This window comes from Delphinapterus leucas, chromosome 16, assembly GCF_059928025.1.
Source record: "Delphinapterus leucas isolate spDelLeu-1000000601 "Yukka" chromosome 16, BTC_Dleu_Yukka2, whole genome shotgun sequence".
In the NCBI taxonomy this organism is placed as follows: domain Eukaryota; kingdom Metazoa; phylum Chordata; class Mammalia; order Artiodactyla; family Monodontidae; genus Delphinapterus; species Delphinapterus leucas.
In genome coordinates, this window is record NC_143144.1 from 31,137,073 (window position 1) to 31,155,987 (window position 18,915).

At 45.0% G+C, this 18,915-nt stretch overlaps 1 protein-coding gene across 8 annotated transcripts in view; it reads right to left on the minus strand.

The window, feature by feature from the left end:
* The window catches only part of KCNMA1 (potassium calcium-activated channel subfamily M alpha 1), a 747,639-nt gene that overhangs the window by 182,841 nt on the left and 545,883 nt on the right, over window positions 1–18,915 (minus strand). For all 8 annotated transcript variants that reach the window (XM_089897739.1, XM_030764574.2, XM_030764569.2 and 5 more), the window contains exons 13-14: window positions 16,544–16,613; window positions 9,758–9,913 (exon numbers count right to left, since the gene is read on the minus strand). In XM_089897739.1, the coding sequence (XP_089753865.1) occupies window positions 9,758–9,913; window positions 16,544–16,613 (226 nt within the window). The remainder of the gene's footprint in view (window positions 1–9,757; window positions 9,914–16,543; window positions 16,614–18,915) is intronic.

An 18,915-nucleotide genomic window follows, 5' to 3' on the forward strand; every position in this document is an offset into this window, starting at 1 on the left:
GAGGAATCATATTACCTAATGCCAATTTTAAGCCACACAGGATTATTCCCGGATCTTAAAACCCAATGGAATTTGTCTGGTTGGATTTTGAACGTACTTGGGGCTGGTAGCTCCTTTCTTCCTTCCATTTTCTTCCCTTTGGAATGGGAATGCCTGTAACTGTTATCTTATGGCTGTCCTACTATTAGAGTTTAGAGGCAGAATACTTGTTTTCTAGTTTTATGGATACGAGATGCCCTGCAAACACCTTGACTTTAGTCCAGTGAAACTGAATTCAGACTTTTGGCCTCCAGAAAAAGAAGAGAAAAAATCAGTTGTAAGCAACTAAGTTTGTAGTAACTTATTATAGCAGCCAGAGGAAATTAATACATATGGTTTCATTTCTCTTGGGAAGATACCCAGGAGTAGAACTGTTGGGTCATATGGAAACTCTCTATTTAACATTTTGAGAAATCCCCCAAATTTTCAAAATTAAAAACCTTATCTGGAAAAGACAGTGTTAGAAATTTTCCTTTCTTCCTCTTCTTGGCATTGTTTAACTCTCTGGATTGCATGTCCTCTTACTGATACGACCCCCTGCCCCCGGCCCCGATTGGAAATCTACCATACTGCATTCTGACCCACTTGCGCCCTCCTTCAGAGGCTTGGGACTATCCTTTTGAGCTTTCTTACATTCCCCCTCAGCAAATAGGTCATCATCTCCCTCCCCTGATCCACTGCGGCACTTGACTTGAGCAACAAATTCTCCCACGTGACAAGGCATTATGGTCTAGGGAAAACAACAGTGCCTGGGTCTTTTCCAGACTAAGGCACCATGGAGGGAATGGATGCAGATGTAAGAATTTCCCACCTTTGAAAAATGTCTTAATTTTTATAGCATGTAGTTTGGCATGGTTGGAGAAACCTAGGGTACTACTTTTACAAATATTGCAAAGTGAATTCTGTTCTTAGAAGCTATTGATTTGAATACAAAACCAAGTAGTGTTCATATTTGAGACATTTCTCCAGGGGAAGCAACGTGTAACTGTGGGGAAAGCACTGAGCTAAGAACCCAACGATCTAGCATCATCATGGTCCTTGCTCTATCAAACCCCGTCCAGCATCATCTTCTATTTCCTCTTTCTTCCTACCCTACAGGGGAGAAAGGGTCAGAAATGCCAGCTACTCCGCATTAGGCACATTTCCCAAACGATACTCGATACCTGTGTACCAAATGAAAATAATTTAAGTTAAATGCATAGCTTATAAATTCTAAAGTGCTATGCACACTTAGAGTGCTATGATAACTTTAAAGATCTTGACAAAATATCTCCATTATCGAACCAATGGTGGTTTCTCACTTTGCGCCCCCTAGATATGTAGAATGGCCACCTCAGAGTTCCAGGTTCCTCATCATTATTCTGGGCATAGATTTCTATCTGGTATCACTTTAGGGCAGTGATAACCAAGAGCTTTAATAAGGGAATCTGAGATTTTATTCCTAAGAGTTTAATAGCATTTTGAGATTTTTGCTTGAAAAATCACTGATGGTGGGTAGCACCCATAAAACCTAAGTTAGAAGTTGTAAGGGGGCGGGGGAAAGGCCAGGTGGATGCCTTGCTGCACTCAGAAATGCACTCAATTAATAAAAGGCCAATAATCTCTGAAACAGCTCATTTTGATGTTGGACCAGAGGCTTGGTCAAGAGGGCCTTCCTTCACATTAGTGACGATATCCTGCCAGCTGATAAGAGCCAGGGAGAGCGGCAACTTCTCCTGGGTTTCACACTGAGTCCTGGCCACTGCAGTTCCTGTGGCTCCATCCTTAACAGGCACAGGGCTTTGTATATTATGTAATCTTTCTGTGTTGCTTCCCCTTTGTTCAGTCCTTGCCAAGAGCCAAATAAAAGAATCCATATGTGATTACAGCTATAAAACCAAAAGGAAAATATTAGACAAAAATATAACATTTTGGGGTTTCTAAGTTTGTTTTACCTTTAATGCTAGGCAGACAGTTTACACAAATCATTTTGCTGCAAAGTAAAGAATAATGAATTAAATGTGTTCCCTGTCACCATCAATCATGTATGTTTGCCTTTGATTGACCAAACATATAAGACACATGAAATGACTTTCTAATCATGTTAGGGGGAGGAAGGGAGGGAGAAGGGGAGAAGATGGGGAAGGGGAGTTTCAACCTTTTTTATTTTATTCAGAAATTCCACTGACATTTTCTGGCAATTTTCTAACATGCTGTATGGGCTTCTCTTTGCTAATAATGTTTGCCTTGAGAATTTGTAAAGGTCTGAGAACTCTTTAATTCAATGTTCTAGAAATTACCAGGGCCAGAGGAGAACAGAATCCCTGTTAATAGTTCATGGATTAATTCTTTCTTCATTTGAAATCGTTTTCAGGGAAGCTGCTCTACGTTCAGGTGGGCGTTAGTCATCTTGGGCAGAGTCAAAGGCGTCGGTCGGGGGAGGCAGACAGAGCCCCTGATCTAACGAGATTCAAGCAGTAAGGAAAGGGGATGCACAATGATGTTGACCCAAATGGGATACTGAGGTTTAGCAAATTCATTTCAATCCATGGCTGTTTATTTTGATTTGTGAATTTAAACAACACACTGACTGGATTTTCTGGCAATCGAAATGGTTTATAACCAAATCTAACCAGCCTCCACGCATCCTCGCCAAGGACTATAAAGCTTTGCATTTCAAGTGTCTACATGGAGTCAAAGCTCTTTAATTTGGCAAAGGAGCCGCGTACAGTAGCAAAGGAAGAAGGTTTCAGCACCAAAATCACCCCAAATTGTAAGTCCCTGCTGGTCCCGGCCCCACCCAGCTGTCTGCGATAAAGGCTGGTCACGCCAGGCTCCAGCCATTCATTCATTCATTCGACATGCGTGTATTGAGGACCTCTTATGAGTCAGGTGCTGTTCTAGGCATCGAGAATACAGCAAGCAGCTCTAGGCTTCAGAGTGCTTACAGTGTCTCCGGGAAAAGAGGCAATTAAAAAATGCCGTGCAGAAAAACAAAGCCAGGAGAGTCGACAAGGATGTGCATGTATGGGGTGTGGCGGGACGGGGGATGCAAATTTTTAACATGCAATTTTGATGTTTTTTCACATGGAAACTTTATTCACCCCATGAAGCCTAAGAGAACATCTAGATCGTTCCTAGACAATCTGGTGAAGGGGGACATCTACTCCCTGTAGGGACTCTCAGAAGCCCCAGAGAAATCTATGAGTTTGGTCACTTTCTTCTTGATCGTCCTATATTTGCCGGGAAAACTGTTGATTCATAAAGCATCCCTTTATTACAGGTATACCATCTTCATAGACTGGAGAACTCAACATTTTAGAGATGTCAATGCTCCCAAGAAAGCCCCAAAACAGACCCACACATACACTGCCATCTGGCTTTAAAAACAGGGACTGCTGGGTTACTAATAATATACTGTTTCTTAATCTGGGTCCTGGTTACATGAGAGTGTGAGTTTGTAAATACTTAGTAAGCTATCCATTTATCAGATGCACACTTTTGTTTGTATATTATACTTCAACTAAAAGTTTGCTTTTAATCTCTTTTTTCAAAATGCAATTCTAATGTTTTAGAAAAAGTTCCCCCTGAGAAATTAACACTGAGCAAGGATATGAGGGATTCGCTGGAGGGAAGCCATGCAGCTACGTAGGGGAAGAGCATTTCAGGCAGAGGGAACAACAAATGCAAAATTCCTAGACTAGCTAAATGGAGTGTGGATGATGTTTAGAAGCAGAAGAGTACTTAGGAGATGAGGCCAGTGGGGTCACAGGCACCCGACTGCTTGAGACCTATAGATGTTTGTAAGAACTTTATTCTGATGAGATGGGACATCGTGGAGAGATTTACGTGGAGAGGGGTGACGGTATCTGACTCATGCTTGAGAAGGATGCTGTAATGAGAACAGACTAGAATAGGGGAGGGATAAGGGCAGAGCAGGGAGGCCAATTAGGATGCTGGTATAATACTCTAGGAGATGGATGATGGTGACCTGGATCTGATAGTAAAGTGAAGGTAGTGAGAAGTGCTCAGATTCTGGGCTTATTTTCAAAGACGAACCAAGTGGATTTTCTGCTGAATTGAATATGGTACGTGAGAGGAAGAAAGGAGCTAAGGCGGAATCCAAAGGCTTTAGTCTGAGCAACGGGAAGGATGACCTTGCCAATAGTGCAATGGGAGAAGACCACGTTTACAGAGAAAGAACAGGAATTCCACTCTGGATAGGTTAGGTCTCAGAGGAGACGAAACATTCAAATAAAGATGTTGAGTAGCAATTAAATAAATGATACTGGGATCGGGTTCTGGGTAGATATCTAAATCTGGGAGTCATCTATATATCTAGGACTCCCGAGAATAAACGAGATTACTGAGGAAGTGAGTATACCTGTAGTGGAGCAGCTCTCCACTGACAAGGGATGTCTGTAGAAGCCCACTGTCATGATACCGTTTGTGATCAGGGCGATCACATTGCCCTTCAGTGTGGAATAAGCAACAGTTTGCATCTCACTATCTAACTTACACCATGTGGGTTTACTTTGCAGGCAAACCCTCTACTCTGGCACCATTAGCATTTCCTCCTGGAGCAGAAAGCCACCTAGATCCCAGCCTTATCAGGTGGAGCCCTGGCCCCATTTCAGAGATTCTGTCACCCACCACTCTGCCATTCCACACAGGGTTGATCCCTGCTTCTAACATGCTTCCCTCATCTAGATGAATGTCTCTGGTCTCCAGAGCTTATTACACCCATTAGCCAATAAGAATCGCTCGTTATCCCCCAGAAGCACCTACTTAAGCCAATTAGCTTCACCCCCTGAATAAATCAGAGTGTAATGTCATTTCCTTCTTGACAGCCCAGTTCATTTTCCCACCTTAACTCATCCCAGCCTAGGCTAATTCCTCACCTGTCCTGATGCAGTGACCTCTGCTGTTATAGAGCTGGCCAGAGAGAAAGGCCAACAAAACCCACAGGATGGGGCTGTGCAAACATGTGCCCATGCATCCCAGTCACAACAGAAGCTTCCTGAAACTTATGAGTGCCTCCTATAGCCATAAAGATGGCGGTGTGATTAGCACACTGCTTGCAACATGGTAGGTGCCTGGGGAATCTCTACTGCATCAATATTTCCCGTAAAATAAGCTACAGAAAGTTATGAAGGTACACTCAAGGACATACTTGGAACCAGTGTACCTAGTTTAACACGTGAGTTTGTCAATTCCAAGCTCTATATCCTCACACAAGTTGCTGCACTTCCCTTAACCCACAGTGCCTGCCACTATAAAGAGGTGATAATAATAATGCCAGGTTTGGGCGGGGTCATTGTGAGAATTAAATGAGATGATGCCTATACAGCACTTAGCATAGGGCTTGACACTAAGTTAGAACCCAGTATATTCTAGCTATTATTAAAGATTCTTGATTTCTATTTCCAGCTCCTAAACCATAATGTTTTAATACACGCATATATACAAACACACATATGCACATAAACATAACCCAAAATAAAGGGACTAAAAACAATTCCCTTGGCTACAATTAGTACCAGGACTCTGCATTGCTGACAGTTTATCACAATATGGTAACAGCAATACTGAACAAATGGTTTCCAGGTCCAGCAAAGTCCACCTCAACCAAGATACAATCTGAATAAGACGGGCCTGATTTCCCTAGTGCTTCCCCATTCAGAAATAGAAAATGTGATGGAGGGGACTGTGCTGTGATCAATATTAAGTAAATTTCACCCATAAATTCCAAATCTTGTAAAATAGGGAAAAAATACAAGAAGTGTATCATGTACTTCCTCCAATTTCATAATTGATTTATTCAAACAAGAAATAATTATGGAGTACATACCATTTTCTAGGGTGTGTGTGTGTGTGTGTGTAAAATGGTAGATTAGCAGAGTTAAAATCGTCGGCGATCCTGAGAACAATTTATTGAATAAATGTGCTAAATTTGAAGACTCAGTGTGGACTGAAAAGAAATTTTAAGTTTATCATCCTCTAAAACACATAATACCCACACACATAATTTAGCATGTCCAAGGACAGCTAATCCTAGTAAAAGTAACAGCACAATTCACAAAGACGGCAGGTCAAGCCCCAGCTTGAAACCAGATATGTTGAAGACGAAGTTAAAAAAAGTTTTTTTTAAAATCAGTGGATCTTAAATTACATCCAAGTGAGGATGCCAAGGAGAGATACATGCGGCCACTTATTCACGGATGAGGCAATGACTGATAGGCTAATAAATAAGTTCCTTGTCTTGGTCTTTCCAGAAGACATTAGGAATATTCTCACTTGAGCCTGACAGGCGGGTGGTAGGAGTTCAGGTATCGGTCAATGAACAGGATGTTCTGGGCCTGGTTGATAACGTAGATGTTGACAAGTCACAGCAATCAGGGCATTTGCCTGCACTCCTTCAAGGCATTCAAGGGCGAGAGCTGGGTGCTGCTGGACAAAGTGCTTCACCTGTTTCATGAGCAACAAGCTGCTGGGCCACAGGACCCCTGAGTGGCCAGCCTGAGCCTCTTTCATAAAGGTATTGTCTGTAAGGTTAGCATGGATTTGTTAAACAAACCCCAGAACACCAGAAACTGCACAGGTCATGTCTTGAAGGTTAAGTGGAGCAAAGGATAAAGAGCCAGCAACAAGTCTTTAATAGTAATTAGGAATTCTTAAGGAAACTTAAGGAAATCATTACCCCCAAAGATGTGGGCTAAAATTATAAATAGATTCCCAAAAAGTTTAGATCAATTCAGAGCTAGGCTTTCAGGGGCAATGACTTGGCGCCCTGGGGCAAAAGTGACCACGCTGAAAGGATAAACAGGTGCTCCCCCGTATTTCCTGGTACCTCAGGGCTGGGTCTCTTTGGTAGCTTCCACGTATCAGTAGTCCCTCTCTCCTTCATAGAACCTTACTACCCTCGCTGTCAGTCTTGGCTTTTTGGTCTCATGCATTCTAAAAGCCTGGTGGACAGTCACTGTGATATATCACCCCTGTTTCAGTCTTGTTCTTTCTTCTTTCAGCAGGGGCAGAGTACCATGTATTCTCTAGGAGTAAAGAGCAGATATCATACCTGCCCAGGGCCAGGGAGAAGATGAGCTCACACTCCACCTTTGGCTTCCAGAAACACTAAGCATTCTCAAGGGACCAGATGCTGCCAAAGCCTCATCCCACCGCTTTCCATCCTAACGGGCCTGCCTGTCCCCATGGAAGTGTGATGAATTCCCTGCTGTAGGACACGCTGCTGTAGGACACATTGTAGGGGAAAGTGGGGAAGGAAGCCATTTCTGCAAACCGTTATCCATGTATAGATTCCCTTTTCCATTCAACACCCCAAATAAAAATAAGTAAAGGCTTTGTGATCCCTGGAATGGGAGCTAATATATAAAACATGCCAAGGAGAGCATCATTATGGTGTTTATTATGACCTAAAAGAGACAAGGGTCTGGGATTTGGAGAGCACAAAGAGGACACTACAGAATGGGGAGCACGTGCTTTCAATTGTCTCTATCGCAAAGGAAAAAAAAAGATGAAGGGCAGCCTTGCTATTTCCAGGTCATGTGCCTTGGCAAATTCCAACGCAAAGATCACCTGAACGTCAAAAGGCCATATTCAGAGAGCTACCTCCAAACGTGGAGGGCTTGGTCCCGGACAGAAAGAACATGGTAACATAACCCTGGGAGGGAAATGTGTTTTGAGTTACATCAGGGCCTGGTTGGGCCTCTCCCACAGGCCCTCCTAAACAGGAACTTGGCAGTGGGATTAGCTGGGCTGGAGGGGACGTCCTTGGCTGCAGAGGTGAGGCCCTTCAGGGTCTTGAGGAAAGTTGGACAGAGGTTCTTTCTCCCTGCTGGTAATAACACTGAAGAATCAGCATCACATCCATTTTATTAATTTTCTTGACAGGCAGCTCTAGTTTCCAGGAAGGCACCACAAAATCAAAACATATGCATGTCAAGTGCCCCACGTGTGGTGGGGCCCTGCCAAGGCCATGTTCCTCAACACCAGGAAGCACAGCCCAAGTCCTCAGACATGTGCTGGTCCTGTGGGTAATCCCCTGCTGGAAGAAACCCCCGGAGCTTGGCTGGACGAGCCAGAGGAGGTCTCTTGGTGACAGTCCTTTATCCTGGTCTGGGCTCCTCGTGTTGAATATAAGAGCCCTGGAAGACACCAGGCTGCCTCTGGCTTTCGGGCTTGTCTCTAAGTCCAGCCACAAAGACCTTCCTGCCGCCTCCTTTTGCCTACATTCAGCTGTATCCAGGCAGGGGACCGGCAGCGTGAATTAAAGAAGCCATTTAAAGGAAAGCCATGTCCTTATTTGTGAGCTGGGTCTGCGCCAGGAGTTCTGCGGAGTCGAGGTCTTTGGGCATAGAGTAAGTAAAGAATTTTTTAATCAAGGCACCCACTGCTAAAGTGATTGAACGGACTCCAAAACAATTTGTTCTTTCACGTAGACTAATGTTAACCATAAACTGGCTAAATAATGAGGTGGGTACAGAGGGTGAGGACCTAGAAAGAAACCCTGTTCTAAGTCACACAGCTTATGGATGCCAAGGGTGAGCCCTGACGTGGAGTTAGTTCAGCACCTGCATCTTCATCCTTCCCACGCATCCCTCTCACTGCATCCAGGGCCATTTCCTCAGCCTCACCGGATAACTTACTGCCGGTGATGGACACAGCAACAATGGCAGCAGAAGGCTGGAGAGCTCACACCTTCGATTTCAGAGTTTCTGGCCCCTCTGCAGGATCTCCCGGTGACACACTCATTTCCCACCTCAACCACTAGTGATTCAGGAAGGGGAATGTAAATAAATGAATAACAGGGAGGGGAATATAAGGCCAGATCCTGAGCTAATGGCCACCAACGCCAAATCCGGGAGGCCCAGACGAGACAGGATTTACTGCACCGGTTTGCTACCTTGACTGTCTAGGCTGAGCAATCCAAGGATAAGGAATGGTGTCATCACTAAGAGCTCCAAAAGCCCTCTTAGTAGGGTCCTGGACCCTCAACCTGATGTCCTGGAAACACTCCTGGCCTGGCCTATGAGGACAGAGTTGGGTCTTTCTTTGTCTGAGTTGGTCCAGTGGGCAGGGGCCACTTTGGAGGGGCTGAGCAGCCAGCCCTGTCGGGTGAATCGCTGACCGGGGGATGAGCATATCCAGACCGCCTGTCTCACGGTGTAAAGGGCCCCGCTGCCCACGACTCAGTTAGTTCCTCCTCTGACTCTCCATTCAAACAACCATGGCATGTCAGCCCCGCCGGCCTCCTTGATTGTGCAGAAATAAATAAATGAATTATGTTGTTAGGGTTTGGGCTTCGGCACAAACACATGGTCTGCATTTCTCTGCACAGTGAGAGGTCCACCAGCCACTTGATGTACAAGAGCAAAAGGATAATTCTTTTCTTTAGGCGCTCTGGTGCCATATGGAATGTATATAAATCATAGCTTTGTTTTAACAGTGGAGACTTTGTTGATAGATAAACATGTGGTTTATCTAAAAAAAAGAGAGGATTGTGCTTTGAACAATCATTTAATGGCCGTGGATGTGCTAAATAAAAATAAAAACATAATTTTGAAAGAAGCTGGCCTCATGCCCAAATCTGTAACAAGGAACTTCTCCTTAACCAAAGTGGTTAAAGCCCGCCGATCTGTTTTGAGTTTAAGCTGTGCTCTCTACTCAACCCCACGACAAATTGAATGCGGGGCTAATGTGCTCTAATAGGACGAGACGTTACCTTTATGAATGACCTCATGGAGAAGAGGTTGGCAAGCATGGTGGAGAGGCCTTGAGCCAGGCAGCTCTGGGCGATGAACCCCAGCTTCAGCTCTGCGAGGCAGATTGCATCATCCCCCTCTTTCCAATTCCAGCTCGGGATGTTTAGCAGATGGGCCTGTGGAAACAAAAACAGGTATGAGACCTTTCTTCGTTAAATGTTCAATTGGTTAAAATCTCCCCTGGGAAATGCAGCATTGCCCAACAGCTCAGGGTCGCCCAGACTCAGCCTTCCTTTCCCTTGCCTGGCTCTGGTGTTTCCTGTTTTATTCACCTCTTCTGTTCATCAGACTTCAGTCTCTATGGAATATTGCTTCTGTACCTACCAAGCCCAGGTCCTCCCCTCGCGTTTGTCATTGAGCCAAATAGAGTCCAGAGGGAATTTCCTCCTGTGACAGACATGTCAGCCCGTGCTACTAGGATGTCTGGCTAGGTTGCTCTAAACTGGCTCCTGAAAAACCCTTAAGACTGCCAGACGCCTGGGTATTTTAGAAGTCGTTTTTTGTCTGCCTTCCCAGAACGCCTGCTCCATGGCTCCCAAGCTTGAGTGGGCATCAGTATCACCTGAAGGGTTTACACTAACGCCAATTGTCGGGCCTCCCCACAGGTTCTGATTCTTTGGGGGGAGGGTAAGGCTGGAGAATTTGCATTTCTCACAAGTTCCGAGGTGACGCTGAGCTGCTGAGCTAGCAACCACATTTCAAGAAGCACTGCCCTAAATCATCCGGCACATCACACTGGAGATGTGTTACAATCTCTTGCAGATGGACTGATCCTATTCAACAGTGAGGTCAGACCCTGCGATGAGGACCCAGAGGCATGTTCATCCAATTATTCTTAAGTGGCAGGAAGCAGAGAGTCAGAGATGATACAGTGGATGAAAGAATCAAGGTTCGAAAGTTCTCCAGAGTTGGAAAAATGGGCAAAAATCATCAGGATTTAAAAGAACTTAATATCAAATACAGCATTTAGGTTAAAAGAAAAAATCAATTGTTTAAATCCAAAATGTGAAGCCCTGACTTGGCAGACATGAGGGGACAGGAGAAAAAACAAAACAAAACAAAAAACCTTGTGTGTGAGTAACTAAAACTCCCCAAAAGTAGTCAATCTCGTGACAGATTACAGAAAAAGCCAGTGCTAGCTTGTTAGAAATGGTCTTCAGGTCATGGGAAATACAAAGGTTTCCTTCTGTTGGGAACTGGTCAGGCTAGTTCCCTGGCGCTTGGTCTAGTTGTGACAGTCAGATTTTAAAAGGGAAATTGATAACTGAATAACTCCCAGACAAAAATGACAAGCATAAGACGAGACATGGGTTCTAGAAAACATCTTTGGAGGAACAGTTAAGAGAGCCAGCAGCCTTTGGTCTGAAGAAGGGCCCCTCCTCCAGGGAGACAGGATAGTTATCTGTGAACACCTCGGGTGCTGCTATGATGAGGAGAGATTAGACTTGTCTTGCTTTGTTCCAAGTGCCAGAATTAGGAATGACTGGTGTATATTACAAGAAAGCACTTTTTAAGCTTGTTTTATAAAGGAAATCTCTAAGGATGTAATTTGTCTAAAAAATGGAGAAAGCTGCCTCCAGAAATGCAAGGTCTCTTTCCCTAAAACTCAGTGCGTGTTTCTCCAAGTCTCAGTAGATAGACTGTTGCTTTGCACCGGAGGCTGAGTCAGAGCCCTTCGAGGCTCCTGCTAATGCCAAGACTCTATGACCCTGAAATTACTGTTTCTCTCCACATGTCAGCAAACGCAAGGAGCATGAAGGAGGTATATATGCAGGACAATATACGACAGGTGTGCTGCCAGGAGGACATGGGAGGCTCCACTGCGGAGCCAAGACCAAGTGCAATGGCTCTGTGCTTGGCTTTCAGAAATACCACTCTCGTGAAATTCCCTCTTGCAAAATCCTGTTCTGTAACAATCTTGTGAATCCTAACCCGGCAGTGTTTACTCCTGGAAGATTCTCCCTGATGAGAGCTGTTAAAATAGTCCCATGTGTGGGCAGGAGCAGATGGGAATTTCTGTCAAGCTGAGTATCAGAGACCTTCCCACATCACAGACTCAATTCCAGCAATTAGCCCTGCCCTGTATCCCATTTCTCTCCCTACCCCTCACTGGCTTAAGAAGGCCACTTTTCCCCTTTACTTCCCTGGCATCAGGCTATGTGGAGAAATACTCATTTGCATGAACGTCATCTGAGAAGAATGAGGAGAAATTAAATGTAAGTCATGAACAAGTAAATCATCAAGTGTAAAAGGAGATTTGGGTGGTCCAAGCCCCAGAGAGACACTATGTAACCTTCATGGCAACTTCAAATACACAAACTAATCTTTTTAAGATGGTTTCTCACATCCCCATATGCCATCCAGGGTATGAAGTCTAGGATTTTATGTCTTGGGTCCCTCATGTACCCATCTGGTATTGAGTTCCTAAGACATATTTTACATGTTATTACACAGAAAAGTCAAGTTCGTTTCATTTCTCAGCTTCCTCTTTTGGCCACCGTATCTTTCCCAATCGTGGGGCAGGGAGCCACAAGGGACATGCCAAAGGCTGGAAGGTCTGTGTGCACCAAACAAAGAAGGGTGACTGACCCAGGAACTCAACTTGTTCGTTTCTGGCAACTCTGTCCTTTTTCATTTGAGGCAACTTTGGGTCCAGTGTCCAGTGGAAGACGCCAGTGTTACTACATAGGAGTCTAGAGGTAAATCCTCTCATCTGGAGAACCAGCCCTGCTAAGGCAGGACGAACAGGACTGGGGCTTCCCTCTGTTTGAGACGAAAGGAACGTGAAAACAGGCTGTCCTGGAAACCAGGAGAGATGAATTCCAGCCCCAGTGCCATCTCTCACTACACATGCAACGTTAGGGAAACTGCCATGAGGAAGAAAGAAGGTTGTCTCAGAGAAAACACTTCAACACTTCTGCTCAAGTGTAAGGGTTTACAGTGAGAAAGCTCAAAGAGCTTGCATCTCCATTCGGCCACTGGGACTTGGCTTCAGGTCAGAGACAAAGACCTCTTTCTGTAGAGTCCGCTAGGAACATTTTAAAAGTCCACTAACAGGTAAGTCATCAGGAGTGAACCTTTCCAAGATGTCCCAAAGCATTCTTTCCTTCAAGAGTTTTAAGCCATCTGCACTCAAATCACACAATGCCCCTGTGCCGTGTCCTTTCCATGCTGGGAGATGGTGAGGCTGAGTGTTTCTCTCCCTGAATTCTACTGGGGGTAAACAGATCCACTTTGGAGAACCTCCATCCTTCTATAAGTCCTACTCAGAGGAACCACAGTTTGGCTCAACAGCCTGTGGCTCTACTGAATGAGAAGGTGGCAGTTCTGTCTCTTAGCTCACTGGCTGCCAAGTGACCATGAGTTGTACCCATCAGAGACGCTCTGAGACAGAGCTTAGACCCGTCACACTGGGATACTAAAATGCACAGTAGGTCAAATGAGGACTAAATGGGATAATGGATGTCAAAACTCTTTTAAAACCCTAAAATATGACACAAATGTCTGAGATTATTATGATGACAAACTCAGAACGAGTTTTATATGGAGAGAAAGAAGACAGCTTCCCTACATCCCTCTAGGTCCTAGAATCGCACCATCATTAGATCACGGGGGATTGAAATTCTTTATCTTTTAAATCTGATATCCAATTATGGAATTAACTATCCTTTGGAATATGCTGACAGGGATATAAGTGTACATGTATGTGCCAGGTTTTTTCCTGAAAGCAAGTTTTAATGGATGGAGATCTCTGGGCATCTAGTCATGGGTACAGAGAAAGTGCCAAGAGAGGAAGAAAAATAATATTGTGAAGGGTAGATAGGAGGATCTTAAAAACAGCAAAACTAAATCAAAACTACAATGAGGTATCATCTCACACCGGTCAGAACGGCCATCATCAAAAAATCTACAAACAATAAATGCTGGAGAGGGTGTGGAGAAAAGGCAACCCTCTTGCACTGTTGGTGGGAATGTAAATTGATACAGCCACTATGGAGAACAGTATGGAGGTTCCTTAAAAAAGTACAAATAGAACTACCATATGACCCAGCAATCCCACTACTGGGCATATACCCTGAGAAAACCATAATTCAAAAAGAGTCATGTACCAAAATGTTCATTGCAGCTCTATTTACAATAGCCAGGACATGGAAGCAACCTAAGTGTCCATCAACAGATGAATTGATAAAGAAGATGTGGCACATATATACAGTGGAATATTACTCAGCCATAAAAAGAAACGAAATTGAGTTATTTGTAGTGAGGTGGATGGACCTAGAGTCTGTCATACAGAGTGAAGTTAAGTCAGAAAGAGAAAAACGAATACCGTATGCTAACACTTATATATGGAATCTAAAAAAAAAAAAAAAGGTTCTGAAGAACCTAGGGGCAGGAGAGGAATAAAGATGCAGACATAGAGAATGGACTTGAGGACATGGGGAGGGTGAAGGGTAAGCTGGGACGAAGTGATAGAGAGGCATGGACATATATACATTACCAAATGTAAAATAGATAGCTAGTGGGAAGCAGCCGCAGAGCGCAGGGAGATCAGCTCGGTGCTTTGTGACCACCTAGAGGGGTGGTACAGGTAGGGTGGGAGGGAGGGAGATGCAAGAGGGAAGAGATATGGGGATATATGTATATGTATAACTGATTCACTTTGTTATAAAGCAGAAAGTAACACACCATTGTAAAGCAATTATACTCCAATAAAAATGTTAAAAAAAAAAACAGCAAAATTGTAAAGCAAGGTGAAGAATGTCTATTTGCAGTTCTCAAGGAATGAGATGACAAATAATGACCAGTAGACGTCCTGTTCTTTCTCTGCAGGAGAAAAATGAAATGATAAAGAGCCCTGTAACAAAGTCACTGTGTCCCTTTCACTCTCACACATCTTATAAGGACAAAGTCTCATAAGTGACTTTTCCTAACTCTGAAACCCAAATAGATTGGCGTGGTTCTAAACAAAATGCGTTTAAGCAAATAACCATGGGTCGGGTGACGTCTTCATCACTGTTTTTGAATAATGATAAGGCAGACGTTTGTGAAAGATGTCCAGCTTGCTATGATAAGCTTGCTATGATCGTGTGAATACTGACCAGTGCCATCCGGATCCTAGGTCCGTGGAACTACTTCTGAGTTTGACAAGAATCACAGAGCTGAAATCCTCCTTAATTCCTTGAAGATGCTGCATTAGCACTCATTGGAAGGAGAAAAAAAGGAACTGACGTCCCTTTCTAAACATACAACATTAATTTTCCTATTCAATCTAAATTCAGCCCCAAATCTAAACAACAGCTTAAAGCACTCCCAACACTAAATGAAATTTCAAATCACAAAGGAAAGAGGGAGAGTTCCTTGCCTCGGGAGCTGTCACCGGCCACAGCCCTGCTCATAAAATTCACCTCCACCTACCAAGGGTGCTGTCAAAGAACTTCTCCATTTGATGCCGGTGAGTTACCAATACCCTCACTTTCTCTCTTCAGTGTCCCGGGTTTTCCAGAGACAAACAGGACACTGTGACCTTGGGTGCCCACCACCCAACCCACTGGCTGGAGCACGGCACAGCCTGCAGTGGAGCCACCTGGGAGGGCTGGGCAGCAGTGGGCGGTGGGCAGCAGCCCGAGCGGCAGCCCAGTCACCGACAGCAGGCTCCACAGTCAACAATGCCTCCGATGGGCCTCCACACAGCAAAATGGGGCAGTGCTTGCCAGCAATTAAGAAATAATGGCATGGCACTGGCGCATTTGGCAGAAGGGAGTCCTCTCTGGGTCTCCGGACTGCCTATTTCGTAGGGAATATGGCCCATAAGATGGGACACACGCTCACTCACAACCCAGCAGGGAGTGATTCTGTCCAGACAGGACACCTGATGGCAGGTACTGAGCAGCCTCCGGTCTCTCATAACTGGTTCCGTGTCAAACACAGAAAGGTGCCACCTTCCCTCCCCCAAAGCTGTTTTCCTGGGAGTCTACTGATGGCCGAGCAAAGGAGCATTGCCTTTGAATGAGAGACAGGACTCTGGTTTACGGAGAAATAATCACAAGGGAAACAGCATAGACTCCAACATTTGTTTTCTTCCTGATCTCCCTGTAAACTGTAACACTAGGAAAATTCCTTTATGTTTAATCTCTGGATAGCCAACTATTTTCCTAAATTCAACGGTGCAAATTCTCATCTTGAATTTCAGGATGCGGTTTTCCACATTCTCCACCCAGCACGTGGTCTGTCCCGCCAAGTTCACCTGGTCTCAGATAGAAAAGTGCTCACTTGCCTGGGACACTCTACACCTTGACTGCAAAATCCCTGAGGGCACAGAACAGGGCTTCACTATTTCCACCGGGACTGGGGGGGGTGTGGGTGAGGCCCCGTGTTGACCACACAGTAGTACTCAATAAATACCCATGGAAGAAATGAGTGTGGCACATAAGAATTCGAAGTTGTTGGAATGGGATCTAAAGACACATCAGTATTTCTGAACCTAGGGAACCAACAGATGCTTCCTGAACAAATGAGTCAATACGTGAAGGAGTTTCCCTCCAGCGCCCAACTGCAAACGAGGTGTCTGGACTGAAGAAACGTCCCAGGGAGGTTTTTACCCACCACTCCTCTTTACCCAGGCCTTTGGATTGCATTGGTGTGTGTGCTCGTGCACGTATGCACATGCGTGTGTGGCTGTCTGGGAAGGGAAGAGCCTGGACCCCCGTGTGCATCGCTGAGCCTGCGACAGGCTCTCACTGCCCTACCTTGTTATGATACTGCAGCATCTGAGTGATTATTCTTATCTTCGGGTGGTAGTTCTTTATGGAGATGACTCTGAAAAAGAAAAGAACAAAAGCTGAGCCAGGGTGCGCCTCACCCTTGGAGTCTGAGGGGAAGATTAATTTGATTACATCCAAATGGAGTGAATGTAGGGCCAGCAGCCTGGACCTTCAGAGAGGGTGCAGCCACTGGGCCAAGTTACACTGTGTTTCCACTACCATACCCCGTGGTCGTGCGAAAAGGAAATCACTAAGGGCCACAGGCCATGTCCTAGGCATAAAAGAAGAGAGAGGTCCCGTGGTGTCTCGGGGATGGCATGTGTGTACCGGGCATGGGGGTTCTGGAGCAGCGGTCACGGGCTTATTGCCCGCATGGGCCTCTAAATAAAACAAGCTCAACTCACGGGGCCAACAGAGGTTTGCCATCTCACATACCCTAGGGAGGAGCCCGGAAACGATTTGCTCTGAGTCCAATTCTCCAAGTTAACAACATGAGACAATGTGACAAATCATACAAGCAGCCTGACAAATGATTCTAATTGTCACGCACACATGGCCACTGTCACACAAATGATTTCTGAGCAGGGCTCTTAGGACGGGCCTATCGTATCACATGACTCAGCCTGTGATAGCTAACAGCATCTAAACAATGACTTTGATGCCGGTTACAGTTAAGTGTCAAGGCCTCGGGGAGGTCATGGGCTGGTGGAAAATTCCCCCAAACTGCTCTCAGTCCCTACTTAGTATTAACTACCGCCAGCCCCTACTACTCTAACCCTCCCTCCTGTTCCCCACAACAATCACTGTGCTGCAAGGGGAGGGGCCGGGAGGAGAGGAACAGAAACACCTGCATTCCAGTCCCAGCTGCTGCACTAACAAACTGAGTGACCTTCAGGAAATCCCTGGACTCTCCGTGACTGTTTCCTCATCTGGACATTGGGGGCAACGGTACCTGCTTTATGTATTTCACAGGCTTGGTATGAGCAGCACATGAAAAACCAGATGTGAAAATGCTTTGAAATCATTAAAAGCTCTCTCCACATGCAAGTTATGGTTTTTGTCATTACCCACTCTGTCAGAGATGACATTGTACATTTCCTTCTGTGACAAGGAAGGCTAAAGACTGGGATTCCACAGAAAGGCCCACCTCCTAAGCCTCATCGGAAATGCGAGTGCACTGGTCATGACCACCCCACAACTTCCCACCAGGAAATGCCCTATGCTTCATCCCTTTTCGTGCAAAGATGGAGAGGAGGCAGCCGGGGAGCAGTTTTGTCTGAAAAGCTGCCACTTGGGAATTTAGGAAATGGATCACGCGGAAGCCTCTCCCTGCACAAATTCACCCTTTTGGGCTTTTGCACTTGAAGGATTTCATTTTATTTTTGAAAAAGTGTTGTGTTGGCCCATGCTTGTAATTCAAGGACTTTGAGCCTCTGTCAGCCCTTGGAATTCAGTTCACAGCATCAGCCAGTTTTCTGCATTAGCTCATTTCAAATGGATCTTTGACATTTTAATTTCAAAACGGGCAGATTGGTCTCATTAAACTAAGGGGAAAGGAGGATTATACAAATAAGGGAAAGACAGATCCCTTCTTTTAACCCTGAGCTTCCCATTTCCTTTTGCTCCCTGGGCCTTAGTTCTGATTCCGTTAACGAATGGCTGAATCACATTTCTGCTACTACCTTTTTCAGTCATTTTTATGCCATGGCATCATGCCAATCACCCAGATACCCTGTATGTCTTCATATTAACCCTACTGTAGTCAGGGCTTAAGTAAAATATTGTGATTAAGAGAAATGCCCACCTCAAAGCTATTATCATTTCAACTATTCACTTAAAAAAAAAAAGGCAGTGCCAGCCCTAAATTTCTCTGTGGGGTAAAACATTAAGCTTCCTCTTCTTTTGGTTTTCCATTTGAAATTTTGAAAATAATGTTCCCGAAAACCTACATTTTTCTCACTTCAAATGACACAAAAAAACGTGAAGGACACAAATCCTAGTTCAAGGAAAGGGCCAACTGATGCACCCTAAGCTGGGGCTGTGACTAGTTAGGGGACAGGCTCAGGTGTGGAAGCAGGTCCCCATTCCACCAACTCCCTGCGGCCTGGCAAGCCCAGTGCTTACAGGAGTCCATGCATCAACTCTCTTAAGATGACTGCACTAGGCATACTGCTGAAGAAAAGTGAGGAGAGAACATTGTGCCAGATGTTGCTTGCCAGACGCAAGGACCAGGTGCTGAGTGGAGGATGTGCTTCAGAGGAATTCTGCCCCCTCACTGACGGGAAAGCTCATGTCACCTGGGGCTACTGAGCGAAAGCAAAGCGAAGGAGATGCGAGCATTGTAATGGTGCAAAGGC